This window comes from Falco peregrinus, chromosome 4 (assembly GCF_023634155.1).
Source record: "Falco peregrinus isolate bFalPer1 chromosome 4, bFalPer1.pri, whole genome shotgun sequence".
NCBI lineage: Eukaryota > Metazoa > Chordata > Aves > Falconiformes > Falconidae > Falco > Falco peregrinus.
In genome coordinates, this window is record NC_073724.1 from 67,485,974 (window position 1) to 67,506,016 (window position 20,043).

The window sequence follows — 20,043 nt, forward strand, 5'->3', positions numbered from 1 at the left end:
ATGACATTCCATTTATTAATGACATTTCAAGAATGGAAATCCCAGGAAGCATCTTAGAGACAGTAATGTGTGATAGAGGGTATTCTTCATTAGCCTATTGGGGAAATTGTTACCAGCACCACTCAGCTCTCCATTTCTTCTCCAGTATTTACAAACTGTTCTCATGCCACTGTGACTTTTCAGACATGGCACGTCAAACTCCACATTGGCACAGAAAAACGCCGTGTTTGGTATAGCGTGCACTATACAGCTGGGGAGTAGTTAAGAAAGTTGGTTGATTTAGCAGCATCTTGCCTCTGTCTGAAATGCCAGCATTCCCATTGACTGCATTGCTAGAAAAAGAGACTAAAGAAGTAATGATCAGACTCTGGGTTGATGTGGCAAAACTGGTCCAATTAGGATGTGGCAATGTAATGAGACTCACTAAACATGGAATTTTTCTTGGTTCATTTCCAGCTAACAGAAACAAACAAATCTCCCCTACTGATACATAATTAGGTTAGAATGATCAAGCCTGTACACCCTTACTTAGACTTAAAATCCAGTGCATGAACAAACTTACAGAAGCTGAATACCAACATGCTTACAAGTGCACAGTGGCCTTTAAAAATATCAGATCATGTGTGTTTTGCTGCCAAAATAGGAAGCTGCATCTCAACTACAGACTGCATATAGGAAGAAGATGGCTTCTGGGCATCACACTAAAAAGGAGACTAATGTCACAGCTGTAGCTCTCCTCTAGCTGTAGCTCTCTTTACAAGGCAGCAGATACCAACTAGTTGCATTTGGGCAGAGTCCAAACACCATCCTGAAATGTCTGGTACTCTGGGATCCGCTCCTCATAGCCTGGAAACATCTTCAGCTCATGGCCAGCACTGAAATTTCATTAGGATCCAGAGAAGGTGCGACAGGTTCCCCCTACCAGTTATTTAATAAGAGCTTATATTAATATGTTATTTACTTGTAGGAGTGCCAGGAAAGTCATGGAGATATATACAGCAGTAGACGCTGAAAAATCACTGCTTTCCTGGAAGAGTTTGCTATTTGCTAGTAAAGCTGATCAAAGTGTTAGCATCAGAAACTTGTAAAAATTAAAAATGCAGTGCTGATGCTTTTTGCAAATTTATAGAACTTCACTGTACCATAAAATGTACTATTGGAAAAAAGTTTATAGTAATTTGTTTCCTTGTTTTTGAATGCAAATGTTGGACTTTTCATTGAAAATAACCTTTACAATTCATTTAAAATCTTTAAAAATACCTGCATTTACTGAAATTCAAAACTACATTTGTATAACATTTTGTTGACAAGAAATACATATTTCAACTTCAAATCTTGCTTCTTGCTTTGTGTAGTTATTGAAACAAGGTGTTTTCTTCAAGCACTTGTTTCCAGCTTTTGAAATTAAAAAAGCAGTTATTACTTGCTTAGTCTTAATTGTGCTGAGAAAATAGTAAATTTCCTGGTCTGCATGCCTGCACATGCATTCACTTCTTATTATGCTATGAAAGCTTGTTGGGTTTTTCCCATCTAGAGAACTAATTTCCCCTTCAAGAACTAGTTCACATAAAGCGGAGATCACCTCAATCTTCCTGCGGTAACTCCATGGTGCTACCAAACTTTGATTCAACTGTTATACAACAAATATGTATAAACTGATGCCTTCCTTAAGTTGCATGCCCTTGTGAAAATGCTTCAATGTCAGAATAAGGAAAAAGCAGATAACAACAGAATGTATTTCCTCAGCACAGTTTTAGTACCTGTGTAGTCAAGTTCCTCCTATTGGAGTAAAAATTAAATCTCATATGTCTTACCCACTCACTGAAGTTAGTACTCCACAACTACCTCCTGTTGCCCTTTTTTGGCCATGATCTGGCTGAGATTTCATTGACTGAAAATGTCCTACATTACTGAAATGAGCTGTTTTCACCTCCTTCCTGTTTCACATATGTCTAATGTTTGCACTATGAGTGTAGCTCGCCAAGAGCAAGGACAGACTTTTAGCTGTGTGTTGATGAATTTCCTAACTCAGAAATAGTGAATGGCTTCTAGATGTTCCCATAATACCACAGAGAAGTATCAATTCACAGTAAAAAATGTCACCAAAGAATGTTAAATTAATAACTTGCCATATATTAAAGAAGATATATTTTCGCCCTTAAGGGTTGTTGTTCATTTTATTAAAATTCTTGGTATAGATTCAAAGCACGCTTCAAGTAGCAATGGTGTCCACCATCTGTCTCTCCACTAATATGAAGGCTGTCTTCCACAAAACCTGCACCATTACCCATCAAAGATTGCTCCTGTAAGCTATATGCTGTCCTTTACATTATTATAGTCATAATAGACAACTCATGACATAGAATTTTTGGTCCTACCTCTCTCTTTTTCTCCCCCTCTCTTCCAGCTAATCTCCTGCTATATGCTTTGCCCTTACAATATCACTGCTCTTAATGATAGGTAACTAACCTACACATTGTGGAAACATGCATCTGACATTTCAAAGATACACCATTCTGAATGCATAAAGCACACAGGTTAAAACTAGAAGAAAATGAAAGAGTTTATTTCTGATAAAGCTTGTAAATGAATCTACACTTACTCCAGAGTAAACTGAGCATGTGATGCATGTACAATAACGACTTTAAGCAAAACCATTTCAGTACAACTTAGAAAAGAGGAAAGTTGAAAATAAAGATCCAAATTTATGTAAATATCCCAAGAAGTGAATGAGCGGGAACTGTATCAGTACTATTCAGAAAAACAATCCATAAAAACATTATGGAGAATCAGTGAATTTTAATGTTCTAATATATTTAGGAAAATATTAATATTTCAATAATATAAGTGCCTCTATCTATTAAGCCATGCATTTGAGTCCCATGATTTCAGAAATGACACCTGAGTGTTCATGCACAGTACCAAGAAGCAAGAAATACTGCAGTATGGAGAATCTAGTAGGGTTTGTATCTTGGTGTTCTGCTTTTATTTTGTCTGTAGCAGTTTGGCCAGCAGCAGCTGTGCTAGTTATGGTGGTGTCACAACATTTGTGCAACAAGCATGGTGTTACTCTAACCAGCTTGTCAGCCCTCACCAGCACCAAGCGGGGCTGCCCACACAGAGACAGGCTGCTGCTTTCTACCAGCCCTACACAGGCAAGCAGCTAGATTGCATTATGGGAGGGTAGGCAGCATATGTTTACTTTCACCTCTCAGCTATCAGTATAGAATGAGAGCTAATGTATAGCAAGCAGGGAAGACTTCAGATGCAATAACCCTGCACCACGTCTTTCCTACCTTTTTCCTAAAGATCGGGTAGCTCTGATTGATATATGCAACTTTCACAGTTGCCACTAAGTATAGCACAATAGGACCTCAATATGCCTGTTTTTAAACTAGAAGTACTCTTATGGAACACTGGAATATAGATCCCTTCACTCCCTAAGGGATCTATCTTACTGCTAAAAGTGACATTTCTAAGATATTCCTCCCAGAAAAAGCCATTTCCATATTTTTCTGGTAAACCACATAGCAGAGGTAAAAGGAAGAAAGAAAACTTTAATTTAAAATAAACTCTAAAAAGTCTTTTAGATAAGCAGAGATACAGGGACAGTGATTCACTGAATATTTTCTCAAATATTACAGGATCCTTTGTATTATATACTATTTCAAGTTTGCTTTTAATTTCCCAGTTATTTGGACAGTCGGGCAAAAGTATTAATAAAAGAAGGGCAGCAAAAAGACAACAATGCCTGTGTATTACAGTCAAGAGATTCATCTAAAAAATAGCATTTCTGCATTTAATGAGGGTTGAGGACAACAAATGAGAAGGCTACAGTTCCCATTATCCTGGGTACCAACACTATGTATGAATACCCTTGTTTTGTAGCTTGTTTTTTGTATACAGTCCTTATTTTTGATTCTTACAGCATGGTTTTGTCCTTTCTGTGTGCCAGCTGAGCACCTACCTGCACATTAAGAATCAGGTATGAGTAACAGAGCCTCTGATGGCTGATTGTCAGAAGACTGATGTCTTGCATCACTGTTATGGACTTGAGGCCAAGTCCTTTATTACTCTTCTTCTCAATATACATATGAAGCATTTTTAATTGTAGGCTTTTAGTATTTGTAAATCAGTAATTTTACTTATGCAATAGTATTTTTAAGGCTTGGACACTAAGTTCTAAGTTTGGAAAACAATTTCCATCATAAAATATTAAAAATGTATGCTATTCAGAGCTTCAGCAAAGATTAAATGTCATTTGAAGTCAACAGGATAGCATTTTTTTCCAGCAGCATAATACCTGACCACCATAGTGCTTACTTGCCTCAATATTTTTAAAGCCTTTTCCCCCACAAATATTACAGAGAAAAACAGAGGATGACTTTTGTAAAAGAGGTAAATAAAGCACAAATTGATCCTCAAAAGTGTTTTAGATGTTTCACTCCATTATTCCATTCCTTGGGGTGGAATTTGTCTGAACAAATGTATAAGTAAGTCCACAGTATAAGCATCTGTGTCTCAACTAAATGCCCTCTCTAATCAATACAGAGAAATAAGCACTTCAGGGAGAGGTATCTGAGGTGTAACCTTTAGACCAGCATGACTTGCACCTGTCATTCCCTATTGACTACCAAGGGAATCCACAGGAATACCCTACACCATGGATGTCTAACATTCAGCAAGGCAAATTCTGCTTTCTGTTTCACAGGAAAACCGCTGGATCCCTGCCCTCTCAAAGCCTGAGAGTTTGGATTTGGCTGTACCTGGACAACATGCTTTCTAATGAGATTCATTTAAGAGTGGGTCATGTCCACCTACTCCAGCACAGGGTAGCAGCTTGTCCTTGTTTTGCAGCTTCATAAAGCTGATGCAGCTCCTTAGAAGACTGCATGCTCCACTGACCAGCCACACTTAGCAAACCAAGCCGCAGAAGAGCGGAGAGCCCAGGCCACCCCAGTGCACATGATGCATTTCCAGCCTCAGGGCGCATGCAGAAGGCACCAGTTCCTGCAGCGCTGCCCTTCACCATGGGACTTGACCAGGTTACAGGAATTGGCACCCCTGGCTGGAAACTCTTCTCACTACCACGCCAATCCTTCCTTCCCAAGTTTTGCAGGTTTGCCAGCTCTCCTCTTCTGGTTAATTATTAAAACACAATTTATTTTGATCTAATTTAATTCACAAATTTTGACATAGTATGTGGAACTAATAAACAGTAATCTCGGCACAAATCTTAGAGGATTAGACCTTAAAATCATCTGTAGACAATAAATACACCTCTTAGGCTATTATTAACTGTGACAGAACTTGGATCAGGTGTGGAATATTTTATTTTCAAATTGGTGATTCCTGTCAAATAAAAGGTAAGGGTTCTTCTATCAAGAATCTCTGTAAACTTTAGAAACTTGCACCAGATGTCTAATGAAGGTTTGCAAGCAGCTACATACTACAAGCCAGAAGATGTTACATTTTTTAAGGCTTCTGACTGTTCTACGGCCTGTATTTTGACAAGTGCAGTGTGTTATAGCAGTAGATGAATGTACATGGAAACTGTGGCCCTGCTAGCTACGTTACAGTCAAACAGTTGTGGGGTTTTAAAAATCTACCTGTTCTGCTGTGGGTTTTGTATTTGATAGGAAACACATTGCACAGTGACACTGAAATCTTGTAACAGATGCAAAGAAACCAAAACAAAATATCATCACCTTGGCCAGAAGTAAAACCCCAAATATCTGGTGTCTCAGCTTTTGTATGGTGGTGCCTATGTTCTGGTGCAGACACGGCAGCGCTAGAATAATACAAGTAGTTGCATAAAGTACTCAGATTATGCTATATATATTTGACTTTTCCACACTCCTTAGAAACTTCCTGCCTCCCAAACAGGTCTGTGGAAAAGACAGACCTCTCTGTTCCCCTGCTTCCAAAAAACAAAGAAACAAAATAAAAATCTTCCTGTGACAACCATGCCCTTTCACCTTCAAAATAAGCAAAGCATGAAAAAAAATATCCTGCTGAAAGTCCATCCTTTACCCACCGACCATGCCAGCACCGATGTGCAAGTGGGCTCCTGTGCTGCCACAGTCCCCTTCCCTGTCGAAGTCTGTGGAGGTCAGTGTGGCTTCAAGCAGGAGCTGGGGCTCAGGTGGGGCTGGCAGGCTGGCATGGGAGGAAGGGGGAGCAGAGGGCAGAAGACTTACATTGGCCGTGCAACTGAACCTCAGTGTATTCTGACTTCCAGCATCACCCTGAGTTTACTTTCTATGCTTTCTTTGCCAAGTTTAATGAGATAGTTTTACCTGGCCACAAGAGTTTGTCTCATGTAAGACTTCTTACTTTGTTGGAAAGCAGCTTCACAAAACACACTTTTGTCAGCTCTAGTATCAAGGAAAGATTAAAAACCACTATTTTTCTCCAAACTCTTTCATAAATTGTGCAAGAAAAGAAAAGAGAATACAGGGTGTCTGCGATGCTAGATGTTCTTGCAGGTATTGTCTAGGGGGATTATCTCTGAAACTTTCTTTCCTGCCCTGTAATTTACACTGCTACTGCTGGTAATGACTGTAAGAAGTATAAGCAGCACTAATGGGTATGGATCACTGTTCTCCTAGACTGTAAAAAAATAGGAGCATGGGGAATGATGGCATCCCTGTAAGACAGATCAATGCAGCTGCAGATTGGTATTTACACTATTCAGGTTATTTTCCTTAAATGGCATCATGCCTCACACATTCAGCTGAAGGGTATCCATATCCATTCAAGTTCATGACAGCTATTCTTAGACATTCTTTCATTTTTAACACCATTACCAAGACTACTACTCTACTTTTTTTAATGAGGATGAGCAGAAACCTGTTTTATCAGGTTTCGATCTATTTAGGTAAATTAAAATCTTTTGCTATAATTTTCCTATAGTTATTCAAAGGATTAGTGGGAAAATGTCACTGAACAGCTACTTGCCTCCTCATTAGCATTCATGACCAAACCTTCCGGTAGGGCTGGTTTTGGCTGCTGATGGAGCAATACTTAAAAGAAATTGGCTTCTCTGTGAAACAGCTGCTCAGCAATACCACTATGCAAGGGAATCGGTGATAATAAGATGATACTATTACAGCTACACTGGGAGCATAATATATTTTAAGCTGCTTTGAGGTATACAGTGGGGGTCCAAGAATTGGAGCATGATTGCTTGTCTATTGCTAGGAACAAGGAACAGCTGAACATTACATGTCTGCTTATTTGGATTAGTCCTATCCTAAGATTTGAGGTAAAAGAAAAATCCACATCTGCTGGAACTCTTCGCTTCTTCTGTGTTTCCTGTCTGCTGGAAAGGTTTTTTGTTCCTTTTCCTAGTTTTTGGAAAGGTTTGTGAGTCCCATTGCTGAAACAGGTATTGCGTTCTTTGCTAGAAACACTGAGGACCTACTGTTTCAAAGGAATTTTTCTCATTTTGAGGCTTGCCTTCTCAGGCAAGATTATCAGGAGAAGATTATCTGGATCCTCATGCACCCATTAGTGAAACTGCAGATACTGTTTTTTTTGGAAAATTACCATAGAGTATGGCAATGCAATAGCAAATAAAAAGATGTGGGCAATACAGATGTAAATATCTGCACATAAGGCTCAGCCAAGAAACAATGGCAGCTGGTATGCTGTGTAGTGACTCATGCTAATTCACACCAATTTTCTAGAATATGAAAACGAAGTGAAAAATACTTTTGTCAGACCTTTGGCTCTGAGACATCTTTGAACCTCACATACTATGAGAAACACTTCTGAAAAAATTAATCTAGAAGAATGGAGCAGTTAAAAGTCCCAACACAGTGACAGCACCTTAGAAATGTGGAAGACAAAGGAATGAATAAGATTGCACAGAGCTTCAGGATGCAAGAACTGATTGCCAGTTAAAAGAAAGGCATAATTTCTTCTGATCATAGCCAGTTCCAAAACGCTTAATAATTTCTCAAGTCCTCTATTATGAATTTCATATTTAGCTTCTCCTGCTTATAGTTATTACAGTAATTAGTGCTTGCAGATATTTGGAAAGTACTGCACTTCAGGTAAAATGAAATACAAAACTGACATAGAAATGATGTAGGAACACTGCCAGCAGGCTGAAGGAGGTGAACCTTCCTCTCAGCTCAGCACTAGCAAGGCCACAAAGTCTGCGCTTCCCAGTATGCACTAAACGAGAGATATGGACATACTGGTGCAAGTCCAGCAAAGGGCAGTAAGATGATGAAAGGACTGGATCATTGTTCCTATGTGCACAGGCTGACGGGGCTGGGACTCGGCTCGGCATGGAGAAGGAGCAGGTGGATCTCATCAATGTATATAGGTGTCTGGTGGGGGAACTAAAGAAGATGGAGCCAGGCTCTTTACAACAGAGCTGAGTGACAGGACAAGAAGCAATGACCACAAATTCAAAAACCAGGAAATTCCATCTAAACACAAGAAAAGACTTTCTGTGAGCATGACCAAACATTGGCACAGGTTACCCAAAGAAGCTGTGGAGTCTCCATCCATGGAGATATTAAAAATGCAGCTGCACATGGTCCTGGGTAGCCTGTGGCAGCTGACCCTGCTTTGAGCAGGGGGGCTTGACTAGGCCATCTCCAGAGGAGCCTTCACATCACAGCCATGCTCTGATTCCGCGACTCTGTGTAGGAATGTGTGTCTTACCAGAGGCTAAAGAGACAGTGTTTAAGTTACAGCAGATTGAGATTCTTTGTAGATAAAATCATGAATAGGAATCTGGGGCAAAATCCTGAAAAGGAAAACAGACCTCAAGTTACCTATCAAAACAGAAATCATAAAAGCATTCCATCTATGCTTATGTGTATGGTTGTGGGAAGAAGGCAAATAAGATGAGAAAGGCAAGGCATATGAAGGTCAGATCATAATTCAAGAAAGGATTCACATACCTCTAGAATATGTCTATGTTGCAAAGGTTAGTATTACCCTAAGACATGCATGGTACAGCAGAAATCAAATTGCAAAAATCTATAAGATCTTTCATGTCCCTTTCAAGAGTGTGCAAAATTATACAAACGTCTACATGAGCAAATAGGATGGAAGCAACACTAGCTTAAATTAACTCCCCATGGCAACAATGATAATATACTCTCTATCTCAACATTACTTAAATGTTCATATATTCTGTTATTGCTTAGAGATGCTGCTCTTGATAAACACAGGTCCTGTACAAAACTTCCATAAAAATCTCACAATTGGCTATATTTATTTTGTTATTTGTGGTGTACTAGCATCAAATGGCAGAATCATGTCCCAGAACTCCCTTGTACAATCAAAGCACCAAATTGAAACAAAGAAAAAAAGATTCTTGAAGCATTACAACAACTGACGTGATCTAACAATCCAATATTTGCTTTATACCAAAAAGCATCATCCCATTTTGAACTGCAACAAATCTAGCTCATTTTATACCAAAAGACAGCTTATTAGATTAATATATTTTTCCATTAATGTATTTGCCCTTATAGAAAGACTAAGAAGTTTTTCAATATAAGTGAACAACTTCTAAATAGTTTTAAAGTAGCATTAAAATACTGAAGGTCTACACAAAGTTCAAATGCTCTTTGGTAAGATTTCACATTGCAAATTCTCTTTAGAACATTAATGATAAACCAGAAGAAAGCATTTAGTTCTTTAATCCAATTTTCTACAGAGCAGATCCATAAGAATCCCAAAACACGATATTTACAACATGTAAGTAACTTCCAGCTATATACTTTATTGTCAGTATTAAGATACAGAATTTCAGGTTATTGAAAAAGCCATAACGTGCTTAAGTTCACTGCAGTATAAAAAGGCCTCAAGTTGCCAAAGACTTAGTAAGGTGCCATCTCAGCTTTGTGCTCAATGAGCCCAGTGCTTTCAGTAAACTGCACTGCTCACTGAACACCAGCAATCACCCTGGCTTCCCTCTAGAAAAAGAGAAAAGCCCTGTATGTGCCATAGATGGTTTGAAATGTCTGTTCTGCTGGCCTACTCATATTGTAACAATGCACTCAACTTCTGGATTTTTTTTAGGTCCTCTGAAGCCAAGTAAAATTTTGAAAATCCACTACAAAACAGCTCCAGCTTCACATTCAAAAGGGAAGCCATCACAATGCAGAGCACTGCACAGTCACCCACACCACAGTCTTTCAAAGGACTAAGGATACTTTCTGAATTATATTAGCATCTGATCTCCTGCTGAGGACTTTTCTCCAGCTCATCCTTATATTATACATTTCCTGTTTCCTCCTTTTATAATTCATCTTGCTTTCTGTGTCATAATTTCACTGAGAATCAATACCATAAAATGAAAAAACCCATTATTTGGATAAAGAAAATGACACAGAATTACGCCAAAGAGTTAAGAGACATCTTCACTTTTTTATGAATGCAACTTCAGAGTTCTGAAGCTTCCAACTTCAGGGATAACCTTTCTACCATCCTCCTACATGTGTGCCCATGCCCTATTACCTGGGTTACACCAGCTTTACTGCACCTTTCTACCTGCATGCAAAGATGCAGCTTTGCAATCCTCTTTGAAATGCTGCTTAGTGCCAGACCCTTTCCAACTTACACATATGCAGAAATGCTCAGGGGGGCACTTTGAACACAAATACAGATTTCATATTTAGATAAAGCCATGACTGAATATTCTGAAGCTCTTTTACTCTTTGATAATCTGCAATTATGAGAAATTTATGAGAAAAGCTCAATACAGTGTGATTTGTAAATACAGACACAACCATAAAAACTGCTTAATGTTGATTATTAAAGAGATGAGTTTAGCAAATTGCAACACTGAACCTTTGATCTTACAAAGGTTGAGGACCAGAAGAGATTGGAGTACTGATTAGAAACAAATAAACCCTCCAAACTGTTCTTGTTAATTCTTTCTAGCTATAAAAGATGTGTTCGATACTGCTTAAGTGGTTTGCATGAAAATCCCTGTCAAATGCAACTGAGCCCTTAGTGTTTGGAAGCCAGAAGCCCTCTAGGAGACTCTTTACATCACAAGAAAATCATGCAGGAAAAAGCTACAGCCTTAAGGCTACAAAAAGGCAGACTACAAAAGAACTGTCTTGCAATAACAAAAATCATGGGAGAACCACAGTTCATCTTGCAACAGGGAACATAATTGCAAACCTAAATTTTGCATTTTAAACTAGCACACAAAAATTATAAACCTCTCTATGCATATCTAATCTCTTTTTTCAACATTAGAAAAGCCTGCAGGCACTTAACAGTTTGATTCTTGATGTCATTGTAATCAAAGGCAATACTCACAAGGCTGATAAGCATACCAGCTGTAAGTTAACCCTTATCTTAGCAAAAATGGGAACTTCAAATGTGGTATCTAATTGTAAAGAAAAGAACATTAGAATCTATTATGGATAACTGACTTTTAAATCCCATAACCTTGAAAATACGTAAATTATATTCAGCCTACCATCAAACTTCTTGTGCCGGGATACAAAAGTGGTGCGTACAAAGTGACTTGTCTCCTCCACTAAGTTTTCAAACTCCAGTTTGCTCTGTTGGCTTAACTTGTCCTCCATTTCTGAGGTGCAACATGTATATTCCTGAGGGCAGATTCTCAGATGTTCCCCTGGAATCACAAGAAAAAATGGATTAGTAATATTTAATATTGATAGAAATGTGTCAGAACCAAAAACACAGCATGTCTCTTCAGTTAAGGAAGGTGGGCTATCCAAGGGTTCTTTAAGGTTTGACTGCTTGATTTGGAACACTTTGCATCTGTATCAACAGCTTTGCAATAGCTGGGCATTCCTCAGGCAAGAGGGAAGACACTCTTCCCAGAGCTGTTTTGACTTCAAAAGGTAGAACTGTCTCATGCCAAAAGCGATTCCTCACGCTGAAGAAGCCTTCTGCGTAAACAAATGTATACTTAAAAATTCAAAGATAATTGCTTGCTTTCTGTTTGTATTCAAAATGCTTAGAGAAATACCTAGCAAGATGACCTGTTACAAGTCATCAGAGCTGTCTTGCTGTCAAAACCTGAACAACAGGAATTATGTATTTCTGTATATAGGTCCCACTTGCCCAAACACACCGAAACATTCTCCTCTTCTACCCTTCCTTCCATTCTGCTTGAGTAAGTGTATTTTAATGACTGTATTTGGGTGCCACACATTTTCTTGGGCAGCATTTCTTGTTAGACTGAGCAAGTGCTCTGCTGAATAGGAGAAAGCAATGAAGAGTTTAATTAATGCTTATGTTATACGGAAATGCAATGTAAAAGGTAATGAAAGCCTCTTATTTAATTCAATAGATTTATCTCTTGAAGCACTGTGCCAGTTCTTCTGACGATATTGCTTTCTTTGGTACAATTTGCAAGTGGAAACCAATTCTTTAGCTCATGAAATTAAAATGGTCTGTTATTACATGAAATGTGAATTTCCAATTGACACCATACTATGGGTGTCAGAAACATTTAGCTCAGTTTGTACAAAGGCAGGAAATTCTACCATTCCCTCTTGAGAAACAGCAAGAATGATCTGCCTCTATGATTAAAGTTACTTGTAAGGCAATGAAAACATTTAGCTTTCTGTACACCAAATCCTGATTAAAAATCCCTCTGCAAATCTCTTAAAGGTGCAAATAAAATGATATACAAAGCCCAAGGGTTAAATAAATACTGAGGACCTGATTCTCATTTATATCGAGCCTCCTTTCTACCACTGCTGAGCCGTAAAGAAGATTTAAATGCAATTTATACCTACTTTAAGGCTACTTTTCACCATTCCTATTATGTAGTGACGAGAATCAGGCCCTAAGGTTTATGCTTCCCCGGTGTATAATACATTTAGCTGCTGCATCATTTTAAAGACAGCATCAAAAAGAGGTTTGCACATGTTTAGAATAAACATTGTCTTGAGTGAGTTTGCCTTCACCTTATTCCAATTTTTGTTTCAGTTTTTGAGTGAAATCTTTTTAATTTGAAATTCAGTCATTCCTCAACCCTGACCCATCACCCCCAGCTTAATCTTTTTTCTTCCTGCAAGAGTTCATAATATATGAACTATAATGCCCTGAGATTCCTTCTAGCAGTCTCAAGACTTTTTAAAAGCTCACAGCTACACTCCTTCAGGAAGAATAATTTCATTATTATCAGTTACTGTCCGGCAGTACCACATACAAGTCCCAGTCATGTCCAAAAGCACCGTGATATAAAGCACTGTTATAAACCTGGAAAAAGAGATATCCCATGACCATCAAAATATTGTAAGGATTGTTTGCTATGTCTACTACACCCTCCCAACACAATAAATTAATTCTTCTCCATTCTCAAATTGGGCATCTAAGGCATAAGCCACACATACAGGGACTGGTGAGCCAGCTGCCGTTGAACATAAATGACAGCGGCAAAACAACGGTTGCCTCACCCTCTACCTCTCACGTTAAAGTGAAGCTATTCAACAGGTAACATGTGACTGCAGAAGTACCATAAGAAGACACAGTAAGAATTATATTAGTAACAGTAACGTTCTGAGTTTATATTAGATGTCAGAAAGGCAAGGAAAGCTGAAATATTGTGTCATTAGAAGTAGTGCTTCTAATTTAATGATTAAATAAAAAAAACCCTACCCAATCCATAATGTCTATATCCCCCTTCCTCAATAAACCCAGACGTTTTTGCTCATTGGAAAGCACTGGGCAGATCTACTATTCCAGTTCAAGCCACAGTGGTAGTTTATACCAGGGGTCCTCAAACTACAGCCCCCCAGGATCCTCAATCCGGCCCCCGGTATTTACAGAACACCCCCGCCCCCCCCTCCCCCCCCCCCCCCGCCGGGGGTTGGGGGGGAAACCAACCAGCTGCAGATGACTGCCTGCCACTTCATCTGCGAGCCATGCCCCTGGTTAAAAAGTTTGAGGACCCCTGGTTTATATTTTCCATACTGATAATGTCCTCTAGTGCTGCTGAAGTCAAGAATTTTTATAAAATTCAGTTTTATTTCTTATTTTCAAGTTTTTGTTTTTCTTTTCTATCTGGTTCTGTTTGTTTTTCATAATTGTCAGACTATCAACTCAACTAATGCTAATCATCAAAGCACTGTGCTTAGTGAGTAACAGCCATGGGTCTAGATTTTTAAGACATTATGTTATGCTCAGTATTATGACAAATTAAAGCATATTGAACTCAGTATAGCAGTCATTTTTGTAGCAATATTAATTTTTCTTTTGCTTATTTATTTACAGTCTTACTTTCTCTTTGCTACAAAAATGACTTCCCACCTTGGTTGCTACAAACTAATTCAGATTTCCACTGCACTTATTTTTTACACATGGATTTTCTTTAAGTTTCTTCTTTTTAGTTCACTGGATCCTCACTCAGCCATGTGGTTCTTGACTGCTGAAATATGAAACCCACATTCATCAGAAATGCTCATAACTTCTGCGCTACCCCATTGTTTTCTTCTCCTAACGATGTATCTTCCTAAATCATCTATACTAATCACCAGCCTTCATCACAACTTTGCTAAACTATAATCAGCTTTTTTAGAACAATGCTTCTAGTTTTTCTCTCCTCCCCTGCCATATACTTCCTGCATTTTGTTAGAAATAAATAAAAATACAAATATTGTTCTACTCTTCATACTTTGCTTCAAGATATTTTTTCCTCCTCTTTCCTGCACCGAAGGCTCAGTCAGTTTTATAATCTATAGTATATATCTATATAGTATATATCTATAATCAGGTCAGATTATAGATAAAGCAAAAGCATTTTCCATTGCTCCACACCAATGGAGTGTTTGTAGGCCTAGGAGGTTGCAGTATGCTTTGCAAAGTCGAAGTCTTCAGAAATTGCAGCTTATAAGCCCTAGCATGTTTGTACTGATGATGACTGACTGCAGTCTGCAAAGACTCACAACTTGGACAAAAACTTTAGCCCTTTCCTGGGAATGGTGACTGGAGATTTTCTGACCAACAGTCATTTCTATATGTTTACTCTTAGTTTCCTTTTTAAAAGCTGTAATTACAATTTTGTGTTTGTTTTTATTAAACCTCCAGCTCCTTGGACAAAACCAAGCAGACACGATTTTCTCAAAACAAAATTTTGTTTGTTTGTTTGTTTGTTTGTTTGTTTTAATTAAGGTGTGTGTGTGTGCTTTATTTTGGATTTTTTCGCTTCTTTTGTGCAAATCTGTGATATAAGAGACTGCTTGGATTGGACATAACTCTGCAGGCTATATTTGATTGTGCCTACTGTAGGATCCTTCACCATTTGCATTTTGTAATACATTGTACTGTTACTCTAAAAGGAGCTTAATCACTGATTTGTGTATTTATACACCTTAAATATTTTGCAGGCTGAAAATGTGCTCACAGCTAATGTACCCTTTTTTGCCCTGGGGAATTCCATATGGTCTGTGTTCTTATACTAATTTTAGCAAAGATTTTTATGGCACAAGTGGTTTGGATATAACTGACTAGTTTTTCCTTGTTGCAAATGGTGTCCCCCCAGACAAGTCTGACAGAATGTAGTTGGGCTGCACCAGCATTTTGCCAGACTAGTATTAACTCAGCAGTTCCCAGCTACCCACCACAACTCTCCTAACCACTATTTCTAACTGAAGATGCTGACCTACATATCTCTCCTCATGTGGCTTATGTTATATAAATCAAATCAATTGCCTACTACAAATTCAGCTACCAGTATTCAATTTCAGTTTTATTACAGCTGTAATCTCACACCTGCCTTCACATGATCCAAATTGGCAAGTTTTGCAGTTGAATTTGGCAATCCTGCTAGCATGTTGCTTTGAAGTGTGATAAAACAATTTATAAAGCACTTGTTTCATATTCAGATATATTGCAGTTTGGTGTCCCCATAACATGCTACAAACCTCACAAGAGTCTTTTAAAAATTGCAACGTGCAGCTCTCAAGCTGAATAAATGCTTCTGCTGTGTATCAAAACGCCAGAACTGATTCGAGTGTGGTAACTCCTTGCAGAGGGTACAATCTGAAGGAGCAGTAAACCCCATGGAATACAACATTACCCTTAAAAATTTCATTGCCAGATTTCCTCAATATCTGATGCAAGCATTGGTTACATTGTTAGAACTGGAAGTATGATCATGTAAAATATTTTACAATAGTCAGAATTTTTCATGGGTCATGTTGCAAATTTAACAATTTCAGAAACAATTCTTTCTGAGGCAGTCAGTATTTTACAGTTTCTATCCTATCCATAAATTAAAAAAATGGTACTGTTCTGTTGATAGAATGATAGGACTAACTGTATGACTGGTGAGAACAGAAACATACACTGCTTCATAAATCCAGCAAAGAATAAATATTGATAAATAAAAGGAGTAAATCCAAGGTGTGCTTTCAAAATTGGTCACCCTGTATGCATCGACAGAGCCTAAAGGGAGAGAAGATAGCTCTGCATCCTTCATCCTGCAGATTAAATTAATTTGATATGGCTTTCATTAATCATGTTCTTTAAAATTAGAAATACCTGCTTCAGACCTGTCCATATTCAGCCATTTGTGGAGAAAGCAGTGTAATTTCTTAACAGTATGAAGTTCAACAAAGACAAATGCAAAGTCCTACACCTGGAACAGAATGTCCACAGAGCCCAGTACAGGCTGGGATCTGCATGGCCAGGGAACGGCCTTGCTGAAAAGGACCCAGGCTCCTGGTGGGCAACAAGCTGAACATGAGTCAGCGTGCACCACAGCAGCAGCAAAGCAAATCAGATGCTGGGCTGCATCTGCAAGGCTGTTACTAGCAAAGATAGAGATATGATCATCCTGCTTTACTCAGTGCTTGTCAGGCTGCCCCTGGAGTTCTGTGTCCTGTTCTGGTCCCCACAATTCAAGGAAGATGTGGACAGACTGGAGAGGGTCTAAAGGAGGGCCATGAGGATGATCAAAGGGGTGGAGAGCCTGACCTTGAAGAAGGACTGAAGGAATTAGGTCTTTTCTCCATGGAAAAGAGAAGGTTCAGTCAGGACCTCATCATAGTAATCCAGCACTTAAAGGGCAGCTACAAAGAGGACAGAGAATCTCAATTCACAAAGAGTTACATGGAGGAAGACAAAGGGCAACAGGTAGAAGCTGCACCAGGAGAGATTTCATTTTGGCATAAGAAATCAATTTTTTCACAGTGAGAACAATCAATCACTGGAACAATTTCCCCAGGGATGTGGTGGAGTCCCCACTGCTGGAGGTTTTCAAGACATGATTGGAAAGGGTGCTAGTTAGTCCCATCTCGGCTCCCTTTTCCACAGCACCTTGGACCAGAAGATCTGTCAGCATCCCTTCCGACCGGGGCTAGTCCGCGGTTCTGCGATTAGGCACTTCAGAGCTTCCTACCTCTCAGAATTATAAAGGACTGTAACAGCTGAAGTTTTGTTTCTAAATTATCATTTTCCACCTCATTTTCTGTATTTTAAAAAATATTTATTTTAAAAGTATGATGAATAGAGTTAAAACAAAAACTTTATTCAGCTTTAACCCCTGCCCACTCTTTTGAGATTTGGATATTGGCGATGACATTTCTGAGCACCTGCTTTTCAAAGTTTTCAATTTAAGTGCTCTACTCATGAAATCAGGAGCATGGGAGAACTCTTCATGATCACCTTATTAATTTTCTATAATAGATAACTATTCTCCTCCAATACACTCACAGCATTCTGTCACTCATATATGCAAAGGAAAAACAGTGCTGTAGAAGAATTTGACTCACAACTATCTTTAATCTGAAAAAAAAAAAACCAAACCCAACCCAAACGGCAGTATCATGTTTTCTGCATTAACTTATTTAGCAGTTAAAACTAAATTAGAAACACGACTTCCATCATTTCAGCCAATATTCAAATAGTGAAAATTAAAATATCATTTTGTTGGACAAAACTTGTTCCCTAACCAAAAAGTCCTAAGGCTCCTTCTGACTTTGTAATTATCTTCTCTGTGGGGTATAACAGCCCTGCAAGCAGCCTCTGTAAAATTGCACCTGACATTCAAGTCACAGAATTGAACTTTCCTACTCAAACTAAAAGGAAGCAGATTATGTTTTAAATTAATTCCATTGTAATATTGGCCTGACAAGTTATGATGGGAGCAATGTTTGCACAGAAAATGACAGCTGAAGGAAGGGAGGGAAAGCTGTCTAACATACAGATCATGTTGTCTGACAGAACTCTCCTAATTTTAATCAACAAAATATTGAACTTTAAAAACTTTTATGTCTAGCGGACTCCAATAGACCCATGTCATTACCCCATGAAAGAAAACTACTCATTTGTTTGCCTTGGACCCAAATCATCTTTGCTCAGGTTCCTTTTGTTCCTTGAGTGCTTTGAGGTCAATTAAAAAATGAATGCCTTCCAAACAGACTGATAATTAGTTAACAGTCTCTTCATTACCAGTCCCATGGGGAACATTCATTTACAAGAAGCCCTGACCCTGTTGTCCTTGGGAAGCCCTCAGTAATAAGTTACAGAAGCAGAGGCCAAGGCAAACCTGTTCAGACTAAGACTATACAGATGCTAAAGAAAGTGCTGAAGCCCCTAGAGTCTTCCTAACTAAACTACTAGAAACAATACCACTACTCCAACACTCTGGTTCATTTTATTTTCCAAGCATACAGAGTCAGACAATTGGTTTTTGATAGCACAGTTTGTGAGAAGAATCTTTAGTTACCTCTTGGGGTGTGTATTAGTGGTGTTCTGCTCAGTGCCTTGTGGAAAGCAAACGGTAAGGCTGTGATTCAGCGCTGCATAGTTTCATCATTTCACTGGCTACATGGCTGCAATTTTCTGATTTCAAAACATGTTTCCACCTGGGAACAGCAGCAAACTTTTCCTTTCCCCCCAGATGATTTTTGCTGTTTATTATGTCCCCTACTGTAATAGCAGAAATGTTTTATATAGCATTATAGCGAGAAGCAGAATACAAGCAGCACATGGCTTTACCATGCCCGTAAAACACGGTGCAAGCAGGTTCCATATTTCAGCTGTTCTCAGAACAATTTTATTATTAAGATAACAGGATGAGGTTGTACACATTCCGGCATTTATAAAGATTTTAATCAACCTTTGTGACATAAAACTGAAATCCAAAGATGTGATTGCAGCACATGATGTATGAGAGACAGATTTACACCACTTAATTCATGTAATCACAGAAACACAATCATAGTAGGACAGAGTGGAGTTAGTTGCCTGAGGCTTACAGGGTGTGCTGTGCTGACAAAATAAGTCCTTAAGATAGTTATAGCATTACTAATATACATGCAGGAAAAGTTAAAGCTGCATGAGCTACAGTCATGTCATTTGACTGCACTGTCAAGTATATTTTAAAGCCATGCACATCCCTTGTTGATCACTGTGTTTTCATGTATAAAATCCATCTTCCTAAAATACTACACTAAGCAATAACCGTTTAAAAGTCCTTAATCACAGTGCTCTTCTTTTATTCATATGGCTTCAGTCAGTCCAAAGAAACCTTTTCATGGTACCATTAAACAGATGAATCCTGTCTTCTGATTGATAATGACATGCTTTCCTGCAATGCCACTCATAGAAATGCTTCACAAACACAATATATGTTGTGTTGGTCTTAAGTCAGAGACTGTAATAGGTATGTCAGTGGTAAGATTTTGGTGCTTTTGCCATAAGCTTTTTATTGAGATACTCCTCATCCTAATCTCTTTCTCACTTGCTTATAGGAAAAGACAGTACAAAAATGGAGGCTACAATTTATAAAGAACTGAGATTCATGTTATTGTACTGATCCAAGGTCTACTCATGAAATTTCAGGGCCAGGAATGCTGGCATTTGTCCTTCCAGTCCTATTTGCTACCAACCACTGTAAAGAGCAAAATGCCTCTACCAGCTCCTAAGTATTAACCTCACTGTGACACAAGTCATAAGGTAAAAAGCAAAGCACTTTCTCCAAGTTTGTGTGTCTTTGACTTTACAGGGGGGGAAAACCCCCTTTTTTTTCCCAGAGAAGCATGCTAAGAATATAGCCACAATTGAAATGCA

General features: G+C 38.5%; 1 protein-coding gene across 1 annotated transcript in view; it reads right to left on the reverse strand.

Annotated features, from left to right (window-relative positions):
* The window catches only part of GPC6 (glypican 6), a 772,836-nt gene that overhangs the window by 529,091 nt on the left and 223,702 nt on the right, over positions 1–20,043 (reverse strand). Inside the window, exon 2 of the mRNA XM_055802769.1 lies at positions 11,468–11,626. Coding sequence (XP_055658744.1) covers positions 11,468–11,626 — 159 coding nt within the window. The remainder of the gene's footprint in view (positions 1–11,467; positions 11,627–20,043) is intronic.